The sequence below is a fragment of the Dunckerocampus dactyliophorus genome, chromosome 18 (genome assembly GCF_027744805.1).
Source record: "Dunckerocampus dactyliophorus isolate RoL2022-P2 chromosome 18, RoL_Ddac_1.1, whole genome shotgun sequence".
Lineage (NCBI taxonomy): Eukaryota > Metazoa > Chordata > Actinopteri > Syngnathiformes > Syngnathidae > Dunckerocampus > Dunckerocampus dactyliophorus.
The window spans coordinates 13,889,517-13,907,961 of NC_072836.1; the positions used below are offsets into that span (position 1 = coordinate 13,889,517).

The window sequence follows — 18,445 nt, forward strand, 5'->3', positions numbered from 1 at the left end:
CATCTGGATGCAACTATTTACTAATCTGGCACAGCATGGGCGTGACTTTTTTTCAACCCGCCAAAAATCTCAGGAACGTTCCTGTGTGGACAGGGCCCCACCCTTGCCTCTCATCCCCCACCCGGACCTCACCTCGGCCCCCTAGCGTGGCCTGCCCCACTATTTGAGAAGCACTACTTTTAACCCCTTAGCATTCCAGGATTTTTTTTGTTGATAAAACACCTAAAAAAAAGTCATACCCAACGCAAACAAAGCTGTAATTGAACCATTTAGACAAGAGGCATGACTTTGGTCTCTTTTGAAAGGATTTTTTTTTTTAGGTTTGCCTACAACTTTTTTCAGAAAAATGTGTCTTCAAAATAACTAGTTTAATAACTACGAATTGAGGACTGTATTTTACAGAGGTTGTTCTAAAGTTAAGATCAGGCGTTCCAAAGGTGTTCCATTGGTCACACTTGGTCAAAGTCTTCTCAAACTCCATGCAAACAGCTCCATGGCTTCCTAACACTGTACCTTGTCTTTCAAAACAGTTTCGGCCTGACTGTTTGTAAAATACAGAAAAAAAAAACTTCAAAAAGGCGCACAGTCCACATTTTCCTTTGCTGCATTACACGGACTTCCTTGCTCTCATGACAAAAGCCTGCCCATCAACCGGCATATCAGTGTTTTCGCAATTTCACTGGCTACATACGCTGAGGAGGGGCTGGAACTCAAATAAATTCTATATCAATAAACTCTTTTGCATGATATTCTAGCTGAGATGCACCTGTAGCTGGATCCATCTGCTGAAAGCCCATTTTGACAGCACAACATTCTATCTAGGATAATATTTAACTTGAATTCTATCTATACTGATTATCACTGTAGTACAGGTCAGAGTGGTGATGGCAACATTATAGCTTGAGAGCAAATGTGAACATACAAGCTGATGTGCTTGTATCTAAATCGTCACTGCACGAAACATTGCACGTGTACACCATCATGAGGAAAACATGTAAGAGTTCAACCACACTACAAAGTAGGGCTCCAAACCATGCAGATCCAAGCACAAGCTAATATATAAAGGGGTGGGGGGGGTAGAAGTTCATTAAAACTCAAAGTACATTTTCTTTACAAAACGCTGAAAAACACCTACTGCCTACAAGAAGAGAAAAACTCACCAAAACGTGTGAAAACAGTCAATGCAGTCACAACCCTTTCACACCACAGAGAATGTTAGCGCTGACTCTGCTTCATATCCTGTGTGTGTGTGTGTTATAAGACGTCATACATGTTACTTCCTTCCTTTCCCAAAGTGCTCCTCTTGAGCGTTTATGCGTCAGTGACCAAGAAAAAAGGGGAAGAGAGGACGGCGTACAGCCACGTTGCAACCTAGTCACTTTGTATATGTCATGTTCTCAGAACTTGCGGACAAGGGAGTCAAACTTTAAAGCTGAGGGGCACTCAAAACATGCTTATTTTTTTGCAGCGCTCAATCACCGCCCTGTGATTTAGTTAACCTTTCATTCACATGGAGTAATGTGGCCTCATAACTATAGCCAAGCTACAGTTGGTGTCTGTTAGAAGCAAAACAGAAGGTATTCAAGGCACTACCGACGGTATAATTAATGAGCGTGATGGCGGCGGACACGTAAGATTTCCAAAGTTCCTGTACTTCGTCAATATTATATTGGTAGCAGAAATGATGTGCGTATTTTGCAAACAGCACATCAATAACGACTTCCATCATCAATCCAGAAAAGACCAATCAAGATTCAGTTTATCATTGCTATACCTCAACAATGTAACTATTCCAACCGTGGGATTTCCATTTTACCTACGATTCCAGCAGGACAACTGAAGAAGTATAGAGACGAATGAGGCAGCTTACTGTTTTTGCTTCAAAAGTACCAACGCCAGCAGGAGGGCATGTAGGACAGGGCAAATGAGCTGAGTGCCTATTTCAACAGGTTCATTTTAACACCTCCTGCTGTTCCTTCCCACTTTGCCTTAACGCCTTCTCATTCTCCATGGTAACCACCACTTCCATCATCACCCCCCCCCTTTACGACCTGTCCTGATGATGACCCCTCACTCCATTCTCCTCCTTGGGACAACCCCACATGACAGTGACACAGCTGACCGGGTGTGGACACTCAATCAAAACAAGACCTGCTGGCTGTCTGGCATCCTGCATCATGTCTAGAACCTGCAGACGTCTGATACAACAAAAGTAAAGTGACGTTAAATGTTCATTTATGGTAAAAAGATGCATTCTTTTTTTAGTGTCTTAACGAAATACACCAAAGTACACAAATGCTGCTTGTGAGCTCAAGAAAGTTGAGAAGGAGAGATATTTCCTTCCTAACAGGAAGATGCAGTGAGGGACTGCAGTGACACACACACACACACACACACACACACAAACACATCATACATCTTACCAGCAACCGAATTGGGGCGGGGCGTAAGGTAGAGCGGGATGGAATGGGTGGATCCAGACAAGCGATTTGAGTCTTGTCCCCATTCTGGGTGGAGTTTGTTGAGGCTGTATGTGGAGGCCATGCTGTCCTCTGCCCTGTACGGGAAGTCATCGTTCAAGCTTCCTGTCGCAACCATACAGGAAGAGGAGGTTGGTGTCACCACAGGCCATCCCTCGTGCCCCCAGAGTTTGAGGCTGCTGCCTTGGTAACCGTCGCTGGGCTGCTTGGCGTTGTCATCATGCTCTGGTGCTGATTCAACAGAATAGCTGGTCAATGTGGCTGCAAGACATTTTAGTTCATAATTGACAACTGGAAGTTTCTCATTGTAGAACTACAGTAGATAGTGGACAAAATATGCATTTAATCTCTGCTGATTTTTTAAGTATATCCCCTGACAAAGACATGAACAGTTCAGATTTTTTTAATGGTTTCTTTTACTAGAAAGAGTCACAATATTAACAATAAATCCAGGAAATTAAGTAAAGATTTTCGACAGAATTAACGTGCGAAGAGTGGCTAGGCTACTGCTGGATCTTAATGTGCTTCTTCTTGGGCCACTGCTTTGTTGATTTGGGCCGTCGTGCTGGAAGACCCATCCACGTCACATCGTCAGTGTTATGGCTGAGGGGCCAGGAGGTTCTCATCCAAGATTCTACAATACATGGCCTCTTTCATCAGGCCCTCAATGTCTGCAACCTTAGCAGCAAAACTGCTGCAAAGCAAAATGTTGGCTAGTCACCTGTTGGACAGCGCGGATGGTGTTTTTAGGGTCGTATTCAGCATTTCTCTTCCGCCAAACGCAAGTCATGTTGATACTAAAAAGCTCAATTTAGGTCTCATCTGACCACATCATATTCTGCCAAGCCTCGACTGAATGATTCAGATGTTCAACGGCAAACGGGACTGTACATGTGTCTTTGCGGTTATTGTGCTTCTTGGCCACAGATCTTTGTGGTTCAGATTTCTTGCTGGTTGGTAAGGGATCAAATACTTATTTCCCTCAATAAAATCCAAATGAACAACTATTACGGGATGTTTTTTCTCCTTGAGAATTTTGTTGATATTCTGTCTCTGTTACAAGAAACCAACCATAAAATTGTGGACTGTTGATGTCCCTGTCAGGGGGTAACGTTACGAAATCAGCAGGTGATGAAATACTTATTTCCCCCACTTACCTACAGCACCCTCCATACCTATGATGCCGCTATCTCTACTCTCCAGTGTTGATGAGGGGGAGGTGACAGAGGCTTGGATGGATGAAGTGTGCTTGTTGTTGTTGTTACCCTCAACTCCAGCAGGGGGCTGTAAGGTGGAGGAGGGGGAGGTGCTGCTGCTGGCCAGGCTGGAGGAAGGAGAGATTCTCTGCTGTCGAGGAAATAAAGAACGAGAACAAAAAAATGTATAGACTATGTCATAATCTGTTTTGATTAGGATAAACCCCTTGCAATGAACCACTTAACATTCAAATGACACATTAGGAATGGAATGGAGAAGTGATGAGTAGACTGTTCACTGTCTAATGTGAACATCCCTTCTGAGAAAATATAGCATATTGGGTCTCCCCTAATAGCTCCTCACATTAGATTAAAATTAAGAGAAGATGAATGATGGTAATGGTCATGATTTATTTGTATCGTCACACTGAGGAACATCACCTTTACACTTACATCTTACCCCTCAGCAATTACCGTTTACTGCATTCGTTCATTTCCAGTGTCTGACATGTTAAATAACTCAATACATTGGAAAATATATTAAAACAAAGAGGATATAGATAAATAATTACAAGAGGAAAAAACAGCAACATTGTATAGAATACAGAATAGAGAAAAAGCTATAACTTATTCAATAATGATTAATTAAATTCAGGATAAATTATATCAGCCAGCTTCTTCTTCCATATACTTTGTGAACCGTATGCATGTACCGTAAACTGGCTGAGTTTTTTTTGCTCAATCTGTTCAATAATGTAACTCCACATACTGAAATGCTATACAAGTATTTAGTGTCGTGCCACCATAATGATGTATTTTCTTTATCTGGGGTCATAATTCTCCTCTCTTGTTGAAAGAAATATGTACATCCTCGGGAAGGAGGATGAGGTTTACTTTTTTTGCACTTAATCGTGTCGGACAATGCCATGGCTGAGACTTCATGACTTCATGCAGTGTTAAGGTAATGTCATGTAAGATAATGTCTCAATGTTTTGTTTCATCACTGCCTTCTAGTGACCAGAATGACTTATATTTCAATTTGTTTTGAATAATACAGTCTACCACGAAACAGCTCACATTTATTAATTCATTTCTGAAAACCTGTGATATAGCGAGAGAGTGATAACTGAACAGTGATATTGCGAGGGACGACTGTACTGTACAATGATCTGATTGAGTGGAGTGCAGCAGTTGTTTTCAGACTAAGGGCAATGGTCCTAGTAGTGAGCCTTGAGGGACACCTCTTTGTTAAATCATCTGTTAGAAAAGCCTATCAAATTCACCATAATCATTATTATAAAGATGAATAACATGTACTTGGGGTAAATAAAAATAAATAATGGTCAACATGATCAAAGATTTGGTTAAATCTAGGAAAATGATGTATGATTACCTGTCCATCAACCTGGCGATGGTTCGGTGAGCCAGGTTCTCCACTGATGATCTTTTCTCCCAATAAAAAGCCCAGTCGTGTCATTAGAGCATCAGCTGCCTCATCCACTGAGGGAGGCGGTCCTAACACCTCCTCTTCTTCACCTGCAGAGTCAGGGAGAGGACAAAAAGAAAGTGATGTTGGGAAACTAGGAAATAACTGTCAGATGTGGCGGGATGCACCTGCCAACACACAGATGGCTTGGATGTGTTACGCGTCGCTATTTGCAAAAGCAGCCGTACAGTGACACATCGTACAGCCCAAACACAAAAACCTGCAGACTCTTCAGGGTGTTATTCAAACCAGAGTTTTCTCAGCAACAAGTCGTCGAGTATCTGAGGCCACAGTCTTTTCACTCCAATTAGAGAAACCACTCCAGTCCAGTATGCATTAGATCAGTTTTCTCCCCCCAAGATATTTATTTAACAAGCACTCACGCAAACAAGTTTTACTTGAGATTTGTCCTGGTTGGTTGGTTGGTGTTGGCTACTCTTTCGCTCTGATGAGAGCTGGTATCGTTACCACTGCAGTGCACTGCAGTGCTACTGCTTTGCAACTGCATACACCAAAAAATTACAGGAACGCAGAGCAACTAAAAACTGCAACCGAAAAAAATTGGCAATGTTTCCAAATGAGGTGAGGAGTAATCGCACCCACTGGTAGGAGGAGACTACTGTATTATACAGGATATGTACATTCCATAATATCACTTCATCACATCGACACATGTACAAACACAATTGTAATTTGGACAACCCTATCCCAGCCTTGTGAGGGTCTATCGTCATATTCCTGAGGCCACCTGACCGCTCTGTGGTCTTGCCCATTGTGGTGGAGGCTGGTTGGTGGGGGATGAATTACTTATTTTATTCACTTTGTTGATATTCTGTCACTCGCTGTGAAATAAAACCCACCATACAAATCCTGGACTGCTCATGTCTTTGTTAAGATTACTAAATATGCAGGGGATCAAATAATTGTTTTCCCCACTGTAAATAAATCAACAACGAATGTTACGAGTGAGACATTCGACTCCCCCTCTGAAACTAGCCATTGCTTTCACATTTCCGTGTGCCTCTGGCCAGAGACAAAGGAGAATGAGTGATGAAGGATTTTTAAAACATTGTGTTCCTGCATTTATGCATATTTTTATTTGGATTCTTCTCTTTTGATATGGCCGCACGTTGGCCGAGTGGTTAGCATGTTGGCCACACAGTCAGGAGATCGGAAAGATCTGGGTTCGAATCTCCTTAGGACATCTCTGTGTGGAGTTTGCATGTTCTCTCCATGCATGGGTGTGGGTTTTCTCCGGGTACTCCAGTTTCCTCCCACATTCCAAAAACATGCAAGTTAGGTTAATTGGCGACTCTAAATTGTCCATAGGTATGAATGTGCCCTGTGATTGGCTGGCGACCAGTCCAGGGTGTACCCTGCCTCTCGCCCGAAGTCAGCTGGGATAGGCTCCAGCATTTCTGCGACTGTAATAAGGGTAAGCGGCATAGAAAATGAACGGATGGATGTTTTCATATGATATTTTATACTGTGCTCCTATCTAACAAAGCTACTGTGGTAATTTCAGCATACCGTATGTCTTGACTACAATGGCAATATAGCTTTTGTACATGCACAAATCTGTCATCCTGTGATTGGCTGCCAATCTAAACAACAAAATGGGTGCATATGTTTAGTGGCTGTGGTAGAATCCATGTTAATACCGCCAAGTTTTGACTTTGACACTTACTTTGCGCTGAACAGGTAGTGCCTGTGTGCACGTTTTAATGCTGTGCAACGAGATGCTAGTTATGTTGCTGTTGTCGTTTCACGCTGCTTGGCAATAATAATGAAGTTCACAATACTACAACACATGTCGCCATAAACTGACTTACTTTTCATAGAAATTACCGATTTGGGTCCCAAATTTTATGCTAACAAAAGCGGTCGACCATGTATGTCAATGTCTACTTAAGTGGCCACTTTGTAGAAATAACAAGAACATGGTGGACCAGGAGTTGGTCCACACAGACAGGTTGTTGATGGACTTCAGCGGGTTCCACTGAACTGAGGCCTTGTCTACATAGAATACATTTTTTTTGCCGGGTTGAAACAAATTGGCATCAACACGCATACAGATTAGTAAATAATTTCATCCAGTTGGGAATGAATGACTGGGTGAACATGATGTAATACATAAAAAGGTACACCAACCTGTGGTGCAGTTAACAGACATGCAGACAGAACCACATGACACCAAAACTTTAAAAGAAGTATGCATTGCGCATGAAGTCCATTTCCCGCCGCTTTCCAAGGCTCGTCTAGATGACGACAAAGTGGAATACTTCTGCGAGTCATTTTGGCGTATAAGACAAAAAAATATATCAATCAGGAGAATGTCAACTGGGTGACTCATGCCAGTCGAAGTATTCAGATATTTCGTTGGCCTGTCACTTTTGGTCATGTGACAGAGATGTCATCATTTTCAGAAAGTAGCGGTTTGCTTGTCTGCACGGCAACTTTATTTTTTGGTTTTAAGTTTGACTATTTACCACAGTTCACTTTGTCTCTGTATTTTTTGGCTATGTATTATAAATTTCTTCTGTACATTTTCAACAGTATAACATTTTTTATAAAAAGACCCATTTGATCAGCCCAACATTAGCTTTCACTAAATGAAATAACTGATGCCACTGCACTTATTCATGTCCTCACAACACACACACACACACACACAAGAATGTAAACCACAGCATACGTACTCATACTGGCTCTTGACAAGTCTATAATTAGAGCTATAAATTGATGACTAGTGGGTTGAATAATAGAAACGCATTGTGTGTGCAACCACATAGTCATGTGTGGTCAGCCAATGACAGAGTGTGTATGTCGCAGAGCAAAAATAAAACAGAAAGAAACAAGGAGTATAGACTTTCCATTTCGGTCTCCTCGGCATCTGGTTCCTCCAACCATTCCATTTTTCCTTTCCTCAACTTGCTCCGTCTATTCTTTCCCAATTTTTACTTTCTTACTTTAAGAGATCCACTTTCCTTTGTTGTTTCTTTTTGACTGATCTCGCTTCCCTCTCCAGACATTTCATGAAGATTGTCCAATTTTGAGTGATGAAGGAAGTAAAAAGGATGAGACTAGCACTTAGAGATAATATTGCGTGACATGTTTCGGAGTATTTGTCTCCGCATGATCTTCAATCAGAAGTCAGTAGAACTGACTTGTGTCTGAACTCCTCGGCCCATACTTTTGTAGTGCGACTAAAAATACACCGCCTGTTTCTTTCTAAAACCAAGAAACCAGTAACCAAAGCCACTTGACAGAAGTTAAAAAGCCGGATTCAAAAACATTATCATAATTGGTGGAAGAGTATGCACTATTTTTATCACATCTTACTGTTTTTACATCTTTTTGACAGATTTTACACCATCTCCAAACCTCAGACAACTTTACTTGCTTATTCCCCCCCCAAACACATCATCTTGGAGTCGGACCCTACTTATTTTCAGGCAAGGAGATCACAGACTACACAGAACTAAAAAATTCCAAATTTGGCCAACATTTTTGGGAAACACAAAGCTGAACAAAACCTTGTCACACGAGAGGATAACCTCAGCAGACCCTGCGAAGCTCAGTTCAGCGAGCAACTAAACCCTGCATGTTTTACTTATGTAGAAGACAGAGTCAGCATATGGGTCATCACTTGTTATCTATTATTATTATAAGCTGGTGTTTTTTTTTTGTTTTTTTTTTTTACTTATACTATTACAGGTGGTCATACATTTTTAATACTGTACAAAAAGAAAAAGAATACTAGTTGCATGCGCGTGGAAGAGTAATATGATGGTGGGGATTAATACATTGGAGGACTGGCGACTGAGAAGAAGGACGGTTCTTTTTAACAAAGTCAAATCTCCATTATGACTCCCAAGGCAGTGAGACAGACTTTTCTGGTGGCAGCGCGAAAGTGGGGTTGAAATTAGACATGGCAAGGCGCTCAGTGGAGACATCAACATTGGTTCCATGCCCCGTCCAAGCTGCTGAAAGGCGGTGACAAATCATCAAGGATAATGATGGTATTCTTGAACATGTATGGGTATCTGTTCCTATAAAATGGGAAGTGATAACTGCATAAGCAGCGTAGTGGTCTCATTACTGATACGTCCTCCTCCCAGAAAGCCTCTTTGGAACAACCCCCAGTGTGCAACACAACCACAGGGATAAAGGTAAGAAATTGTTCTTTTTTTTAAATATAAATACTGTTCAGCTATGGATATTCATCTTTTTGCATTTGTAGCTTGTATCTTGCTTGTTGCTGCTCAGGAGCCGCTGTTAGCTTTGAGCCACACACCCCTTCGCTACGCCGAGCAATCGGAGAGCCTCGCGGAGATACGGAGGAGAGGCTGCGTAGCAGGAGGGAACAGCGTAAAAGATAGTATAAAGGTTGCTGTATAAAGACGGTATAAACCATGTTTACCGTCTGTCATCATGGTGACATGGAAGCGCTAACGGCGCTAACCCGGCTGCAGAGAGACTACCGTGAGTGCGGCCTGATTGAGATTGAAGATTAGATTTGACTTTTTCTACACTGCTCAAAAAATAAAAGGGAACACATAAACAACACACTGTAACTTGATCATTTTTGTGTGATTTTGTTGTCAGCACATTCAGTTATGTAAAGAACAAAGTATTTTATAAGAATATTTCATTAAATCAGACCTAGGATGTGTTATTTTAGTGTTCCCTTTATTTTTTGAGCACTGTATATTTATAAAAAAAAAAGAGAGAATGTACTATTTTATATTTCAGCCGCTATTTTTTGATAAGATTTTTTACATTTTAATAAAACAGCTTTGCACGCATGTTTGGTTTTGACTTATCTAAACATAAAAAATATCGGGATATATATTGTATATCGATATTCAACCTAAATATATCGGGATATGAGTTTGGTTCCATATCGCCCAGCCCTACGAGGTAGTAATGTGTAAATGCTGACTGCCTTAAATGCTACGTCTCTGATGCGGCAGTTTTTTGGGAAATCTTTGTGAAAGAGGCTTATCACCTGTATTTCAGACACTAAAATGACAACTTTCAAGGTTTGGACGGGAACACAAGTGATTTAGAAATACTAGCAATTAATAAATAGAGATGTCCAGATGCCGCATTTTTCCCTTATTTATTGTTGGAGGGTGAGCCTACCCGATCTTTACGGCAGCTGCCGTAAAGTGTTTGGTGTATTTGCAGCTGCCGTGAAGATAAACAAACCCATTTCAGTCGTGTGAAAATACTTCTGCATTGTACATGAAAATAGTCCAATGTCAGCAAAATGACAATTTCAAGGGAAGGGGTGGCTCTAGCAGAGCTGCATTCAATACCACAAACTGAATCCGTCAAACATAAAACGAAGTATGAAGTATTAGCAAGGCTACCGATGAAAAGGCTGCGACACCAAAGCAACAAACTCTGGTCTTTCAAAGGAAAGACAAATATCTAAATGAGAGCAAAAAGGCAAAGCGGATCACTGAAAACATATTCAAATTTATTGCTTGGACAACCAGCCCATCGCCGTCCAATCCGATACCGATTCCTTCCTGACTTCCTGATTCTCAAGATCGATAACCGGTAACTTTTTATATACATTATTTTTAAATTTAGATTTTACTTGCAATTTGTGCACACCTGGAGGTAAGAACGACTAGAGCAAAGATGGATTTGACAAACTGTACCTGTAATTTTTTTCTAATCTAATATCATGACATCATCAGTATTAACAAAACATTTTAAAAAACAGCAGAGGGGTTTACTAACCAACAAAAGCCAGTATCTTCAACGATGGTTAAGGTCTAGTCATCAAGCGCCAAACTTTTTTGCACTTTTCAAACGCCGCGGCAATAGGAACAAGCCCCAGGCAGCTGATAAGGTTGGGTTTGTTGTAGTTTGATGTTTTTGATTTGGTGCAACTAGCATGTGAAATGTCTTCCTCTGAAACAGTGACTGTTTAGTTGAGCTCAGGTGAAGTTACAACAGGCAGTTAACATCACAGACAGGAGAAAAAAGGAGCGCTTGATTTTTTCACCAGTATGGGTAATCTCCACTCATTGGGGTGTTTTTTTTGTTTTTTTTTAATTAGCTCAGCTCAGATTTATTGGCGTAACGTCATAATTGCTCATATTGGACCAATAATTATCGTGCACCTCTAGTTGATTTACACACAATACTAGCAAATTCAACATTTAATTAAATAAGCTTTATAAAAATGCGTTGTGCTGATTTTAGTCACTTGCTAAAAGCATTTTCAGTTGTCATAACATTGTCAAAGTATCAGATCAGCCAAAAAAATTGGAGATGGATCGGGACATCCCTTGTTATGTGGTCATAAGTCAGTTTTAGAACAAAACAGTGTCCTACTGGTCCACACTTACTATAGAATTGTGGCATGAAAATTATTTAAGTAAATAAACCAAACCCCCAGAAAGCCTTGTTGACAAGCGCAGAGGTCAGATGTTTCTTGTAGTTGGTCAGCAAGTTTGCACACATCTCAGGAGAGATTTTGGTCAACTCCTCTCTACGGATGCTCTGTGCTGTCTGTTAAAATAAACCTACCATAATCACAATAGACTGTTCATGCCTTTTTAAGAAAGGAAACTTTACAAAATCAGCAGGGGGCTCATACAATTGTTTCCCCCACCAGACTAGAATAGTCGCAGAAAGACATACTGTGCAACTTTCTCTATGTGTCGATCCAATACTTGGGACACAGACTGCTCTCGACTCTCACCTTCCTCACATCTTCGCCCTCTCCTGTCTCTCCTCGTTTCGTCGATGGGAAGATCGACCCAATCCCGACACAGATCCGAGTTTTCCTCATGTGTTAGACAGCAGCATACATAAAACAGCAAGCCCCGGAGTGAGGACGAATGGCTAAAAGTGCCAACCGCCCTAACATCTCGACCACAGCGGCAACTCTCCAGAAACCTCCACGGGTGATGCACTGAAGTCCGTTCATGCCGACACCACATGGTCCTTAAACGGGCACATGCTTTCAAAATAGCCGCGGTGCAGTCCATGTCTAGCTACAAGCCAGAATGTAATTGGTTCAGAGTGTTTCCATGTGGAAGGTGGCGTCAAAACATCAAAGGGCTGTCGCCACTGCAGAAAAGAGCTTTCCGTTGGTTTAATGAATGAGGGAAAAGGTTCTTCAACACGTTGTCATTTGTTGCCTTTCAGCTTCGAATCTTCATTCCTACATTCAGATTTCTTGGTGACAAAAAAGACTGATCACCACCACTGACTTTCTGAGCTCCTCCTCCAGAGAGCACAAAGGAGAAAGGAGAGACAGATGGGGGGGAATAAGAAGATAAGAGGGACGAGTCTCTCCAGGAATAGAAAATCACTTGAGATACTCCAGCTTTGACTCCACAGAGGTAGAATAAGTGAGTACAACAGGAAAACAAAGTTAATGGTCAGCAAACTGAATGTCTATAGAGCCGTTAAAGTTGACCGCAACTCACATCAACCCAGGGGGGTGTCCACTGCTCCTTTTAGTTAAAAAGGGCACCATTTTTATTCACAGGTAGAGCAGTCTAAAAAAGAAAAAAACATCCATAAAGCTTAAGTTTGAATGAAGATCATCTTCTGCCAGTAAACAAGTAACGTCTTCAAGTCTTGTAAGACTTTTTCCCTTCAACGACAGAGCCTCCATATCTGGTCTGAAAGACGATCTCTCTCGTCTGACTTCAGCGGGAATCAAAACTCCCCTCCTCCAACCAAAAACACACACACTTACACACTCGCACGAAGGAGAAAGAGGGACGGATTGCAGGAGAAGCCCAAGAGCGAGCCAATACGCTTTTGAGCTTGTGTGCACGAGGCTACAGAAAACATCAGACCACAAATCACACATGGAAAATTGATTGTATTGCAGAAAAAGAACAGCAATTTGTAACTTTATTTATGCCTTACACCCCAGGGTAACTTATGTTGTGGAATTTAAAGTTTGTAGGGGAATGAACAGCAGTTTAAATATTGGAAGAAGCTATTGGAGAGGTTTGCAAGTTTCAAGTTTGGTAAACTGTAAATTCCGGCATATAAACCACTACTCTTTTTAATCCTGCATCTTAAACAACAATGAATTATTTATGGCTAAAAGAACAACACTTCCTATGATGCTTACAGTGCAGATTCAGGAAGTACTGAACTCAAGTACAGTTGTCCCTCGCTACATCGCGGTTCAAACATCGCTCCCTCACTGTACAGCGGTCCTTCACATATTAATTAATTAATAAATGATCCCTGTTTTGAGGTTGACTACAGCCCATTAGGCAAAAAAAATGCATTTTTCTGAAAATTTTGCAGATTTTGGGCCCAAACTAAGCATTTTCAAGCATAAAAATTGCTAAATACTCTAAAATACAAATACAGCATAAGTCATTAAGACCACAACTTGTGAATGTAGTATTCTACATTAGTCACTGGGTGTCAGTAATGGTTTGGTGAGACCACCACCGAAGCACCAGACTTGAACAGCCGGGTTTTATTGCAGTTATTTTTATTCTAATAATAATAATAATAATAATAATAATAATAAAAATAACAACACAGATTACCGTTGCAGTCACAGCCCACAACAAGCTAAAACTCAACTGTGAACCTTCGACGTCACTTCCTGCCCGCCATCGATTCTGCTCTCCTACAAAGTAAACTGTCTTAAATGGCTTATTATCTACTATATTGGGTAATACTAATTTAAGGGTAAAAGTTTTAATTCTAGAAGGGTCTAATAATGTTAAACAAGGTATTTAGAAGATCGTACACAGGTTTTCTATGCCATAGCAATGAAACTATTCCATTTATAAAAGAGGAATCCTACTTTGCAGAAATTCACTCATTGCGGTTGAGTCTGGAACTAATTAACCGTGATAAACAAGGGATTACTGTAGCTAAGTAGACGCCAATATCACGTTTCGAAGTCTTATGCAGGGATTGTGTTTTGATCTGACAAATCTTAAGCAAGTTTGCTCAAGTGTAGAATTATTATAGCTTTTGCTTGGACCGCGGTCGCTGTTTAACTCCAATGAAAAAAAGCATCTCACATCTCACTCATCGGAGCTAATGAGTGACACTGGAAACACAGGCTATCAGTACGATTGCAAGGTTTATAATTTGCCCTTCTGTGTAAATACCCCATGTTACAACGTGGACACCTGCGGCTTCTAGAAAAATGCGGCTTTTATACTGTATGTACAAAATGTATATTCTGTTTAAATTTGGTGGGTGTGGCTTATATTCAGGTCTGCTCCAGAGTCGGTAAAATACAATTTTTCTGATCTTTCTGGATTAAACTGCCACTGCCAGAGAACCTGCATAATATCTGAAAGATACATAGCATTCTCTTTACAGTATTATTTAGTTGTCATGTATTTTTATTTTCACAAATATCAGTTTTTTGTTGTGTTGTTCATATTGTTACACTGTTATATTTATTTATTGTTATATTGTTTACAAACTCCAGTAATAACTTCCTGGACACAGGAGGTGGCAAAAAGTCAAAAGATTTGAAGTGAGAGCCAATGCTAGTTTTTGCTGTGGTTTATTTATTTTGCACTATTCGTATCGATACCAAAATGTGCAGTATCACTTAAGTATTTTTAATTGACTTTGGTAATTACCTGACGACAATTCAATACAGTTGTATTTAGCGCATCTTTATGTCTTTCTCTTGAACGAGCAGATACACAATGATTCTCCTCCACTACACAAATACGCTGAGTTGCTGGATTTTAGCAATACAACCCACAATAGTGCAAGTTTATTGGTCATCACTTAAAACGTGTAGGAGGAGTGATCACATTAATGAAATGTCTTTATGAATAACATGTCTTTATTTTATGTGCTTTATCATACTTGAGGGACAAGAGAGCAAGCATGTCGGTCAAGTTCAACTCACTGTTGCGCCGTGAAAGGGTTGGATAGTTTAGTAAAACAAATACATTACAGACAGTTACAGACCACATTTTTCTGATCATGCTGTTTTGACAGAGCCTTAGAAAGACTGCACATGGGAATGTTTAGTGAAAGTGTGTCAAAACCTGTGGAGGAGGAGGATGAGGACCAGCACTGCCGATGATGACAAGGAGTGGTTTACATTTCTGTGTTTTATCTCTCATGAAGTAAAATTAGGAGTCACCCCCTTAAGCACAATATAAAAGGTCACAGATGTGCGCTTGTCAGGATGCTGATATAGAGGGTAAAGGTGCTCTGGAAAGTTCAATCTAATATACAGTGTTATTATAATATATAAGGATTATATCACAATATAATTGTTATTATTTTTTAACACAGTCCAAAAGGTGGTCGAAGAATTAACAATAAAACAGTAGGCATCGATATGACTGTGAATAGGTGTCAATGTGTCCTCTATGTGTCAATGTGATTGACTGGCGATCTTTCAAGGGTGTCTCCTACCGCTCACCCTAAATCATCTGGGATAGGCATCGACCCTGCCACCCAACCGCCCCTCTCTTTTGACCATGAACACGATGGGCAAAAAAAAACCCAAAAAAAAAGATTGACGGATGGTTGACCCATTCCTCACAAGAAGTCCTGATGTGTTGGTCAGATTGGCACTCAATAAGAAGAAAAAACAGCACTTACCAGTTGCTGTTTTGGCCAGACGAATGTTGAGGAGTGGAGAGGAGGGAAGAGAACGAGTGAATCCCTCTATCAGTCTTATCTCTGAGCTCCCAGAGTCAATGCTGGCGCCGCCTGTAATAAAAAAGGAAGATTCAAGAGGAATGTAGAACTCTTCCTAGTAATAATAATATAATAACATATATAATAATTTATAGTATATCCATCCATCCATCCATTTTCTATACCGCTTCATCCTCATTAGGGTCGCGGGGGCATGCTGGAGCCTATCCCAGCTGACTTCGGGCGACAGGCGGGGTACACCCTGGACTGGTCGCCAGCCAATCGCAGGGCACATATAGACAAACAACCATTCACACTCACATTCATACCTATGGACAATTTAGAGTCGCCAATTAACCTCACCTGCATGTTTTTGGGAATGTGGGAGGAAGCCGGAGTACCCGGAGAAAACCCACGCGCACACGGGGAGAACATGCAAACTCCACACAGAAATGCCCAGGGGAGAATCGAACCCAGGTCTTCCCGATCTCCAGGCTGTTCCTGTATTGGCCAATGTGCTAACCACTAGACCACCGTGCGGCCCAATTTATAGTATATAATAAATATAATTATATAATTATAAATTTTTTATATCATCAATATAATACATAATCATAATCTACATCTAATAATAAGTTTGCGTTTAAATTATTCTTCAAGACTTTGGCAAAAAATATTCAGTCCAGTCGTCCCTCGCTACATCACCATTAGATCATTGCGCCCTCACACTATCACGGTTTTTTAAAAGTTAATTATTAAATGATCGCCGTTTTGTGGTTGAATATGGTCAACTATTAGTTTAAAAAATGCATATTTAAGCAAATTGTACATAATCATGGCCTAAATTAAGAATTTTCAAGCATAAAAATGGCAAAATAAAAAAATATACAAAGGATGTATGAGACATATAAAGTGTAATACAGTATCTATGACTTGTGTGCGGCTTTAATAAGCGGGACGTGGGACGTGACATGTGTGACGTCAGCTGGCTATAGTTGACTGTTAGCTGAGTGCTAGCCAAGCGTCCTTGGTGCCAGAAGGAGGTAAGCGGTGTAGAGAGTGGCCGACAGCAGCTCCTGTGTGAATGTTTGCTGCATAAAGCGATTGAAGTGCACTGTGAGGCTCTCCATAACCATAAACAGCGGCAGTAGGGTGTTCTACACTGGTCTCTAGGTGTCAGTAATGTTACATTGATGAGACAACAGCCACCAGAAAGTACACTGTCAATGTCCATGTTAATGTGTGAGTATCTTATTTATGTCTAAGACGGCTTATTTTCTTTTATTAGTCGGGCTGTCAAAAATAGCACATTAATTGCGGCAACTAATTAATTTCATTATTTACGTACATTTTTTTAGCGTAATTGACACACACGCATCATGGCAAACCACGGCTGTGTGTTATAACGACAGAAGGTGGCATAGTGTAGCTCCCCCCCAGAGTCCCACAGAGTCTGATGCTCTTTTAAAACTTTATTCTGCCCTGAACACATCAACAGCAGTACAATTCCAGCACCTTATACAGTAAGTATCTCCAACTCCAAACAAACGCATCTCTAGTCACTTTAACTTTGTCACGAGACAGAACCGTGAGATGCATTCCCGGACACTCCGAAAATCACAAAAATGTCTTATATGCATGTATGTGTGGTCTAAATAAACAGAAATGCAAAGAAAAACAAGTGGATATTCTTATCACTCTATTTGTAACTCCTAATGCTTAAATACAATTTGCTGCATTTAAGCGTGCTCCGAAATCCCAGACATTTCACTCAAAACATGCGAATTCAACTTACATGACGTTGTGTCTTTGAATGCAACTCCTCATTGCTCAAAATAACACAGTTGAAGTCTGATTCAAATATTCTGCTATTAAAGAAACCAGTGTTAGGTAAAAAGATTTTCAGACCTCTTCACTTGATTACTTTTTTTAAAATTCATTTGGCACAGTTAATACAAATATATATGTAATTCTGCACTATAATCCTGTCATTTATCTTTAAATACTGTAAAAATGGGCATATTTCGGACATAGTATGACATGATGATTAATCAGGATTAATTAATTTGAAAACCGTGATTAATCCGATTTAAAATTTTAATCATTTGACAGCCCTAATTATTAGTTCTACTATATTGGGTAATACAAGTGTAAAGGTGACTGTAGGGGTGCTATTTCATGTCTACGGGGCTCTAATAATGTTGAAAAAAAGTTTTTAGAAGGTCAAACAAGTTTTTTTCTGACTACAAACCTCTTTAATGTATTAATATTGAATCCCACTTCACAGAAATTCATTTAATCGCTGTCGTTTCTGGAATTAACTGCAATAAACAAGGGACGATTGCATATTTAGTATGACTATTTTGTCTATTATAATTTCCGAACAGCGTATTGTTATTTTCCACAGATAGAAAACCACATAGTGCTATTGCTTTGTATACAGGTGAATCTCAATAAATCGAATATCGTTCAGAAGTTGAACTTCGAAACCATTAAAAGGCCCAAGAGGATACTAAATTTGAGGTTCTTATTAGCTACAGACTATATTAAAAATTCGAAAACTGTTGAAACGGTTCACTGTGTCACAAATCTATGTGAGAGTTTCACTCTGTGAAGTCAACTACTGAAATCAACTTTTCCAC

At 40.2% G+C, this 18,445-nt stretch overlaps 1 protein-coding gene across 8 annotated transcripts in view; it reads right to left on the reverse strand.

Moving 5' to 3' along the window:
• Nucleotides 1-18,445, reverse strand: part of tanc2a (tetratricopeptide repeat, ankyrin repeat and coiled-coil containing 2a) — a 61,125-nt gene that overhangs the window by 25,680 nt on the left and 17,000 nt on the right. For 3 of the 8 annotated variants that reach the window (XM_054759150.1, XM_054759151.1, XM_054759152.1), the window contains exons 3-6: nt 15,765-15,875; nt 5,070-5,212; nt 3,638-3,827; nt 2,424-2,741 (exon numbers count right to left, since the gene is read on the reverse strand). In XM_054759150.1, coding sequence (XP_054615125.1) covers nt 2,424-2,741; nt 3,638-3,827; nt 5,070-5,212; nt 15,765-15,875 — 762 coding nt within the window. The other 5 variants (XM_054759153.1, XM_054759148.1, XM_054759149.1 and 2 more) reach the window with 5 other exon arrangements.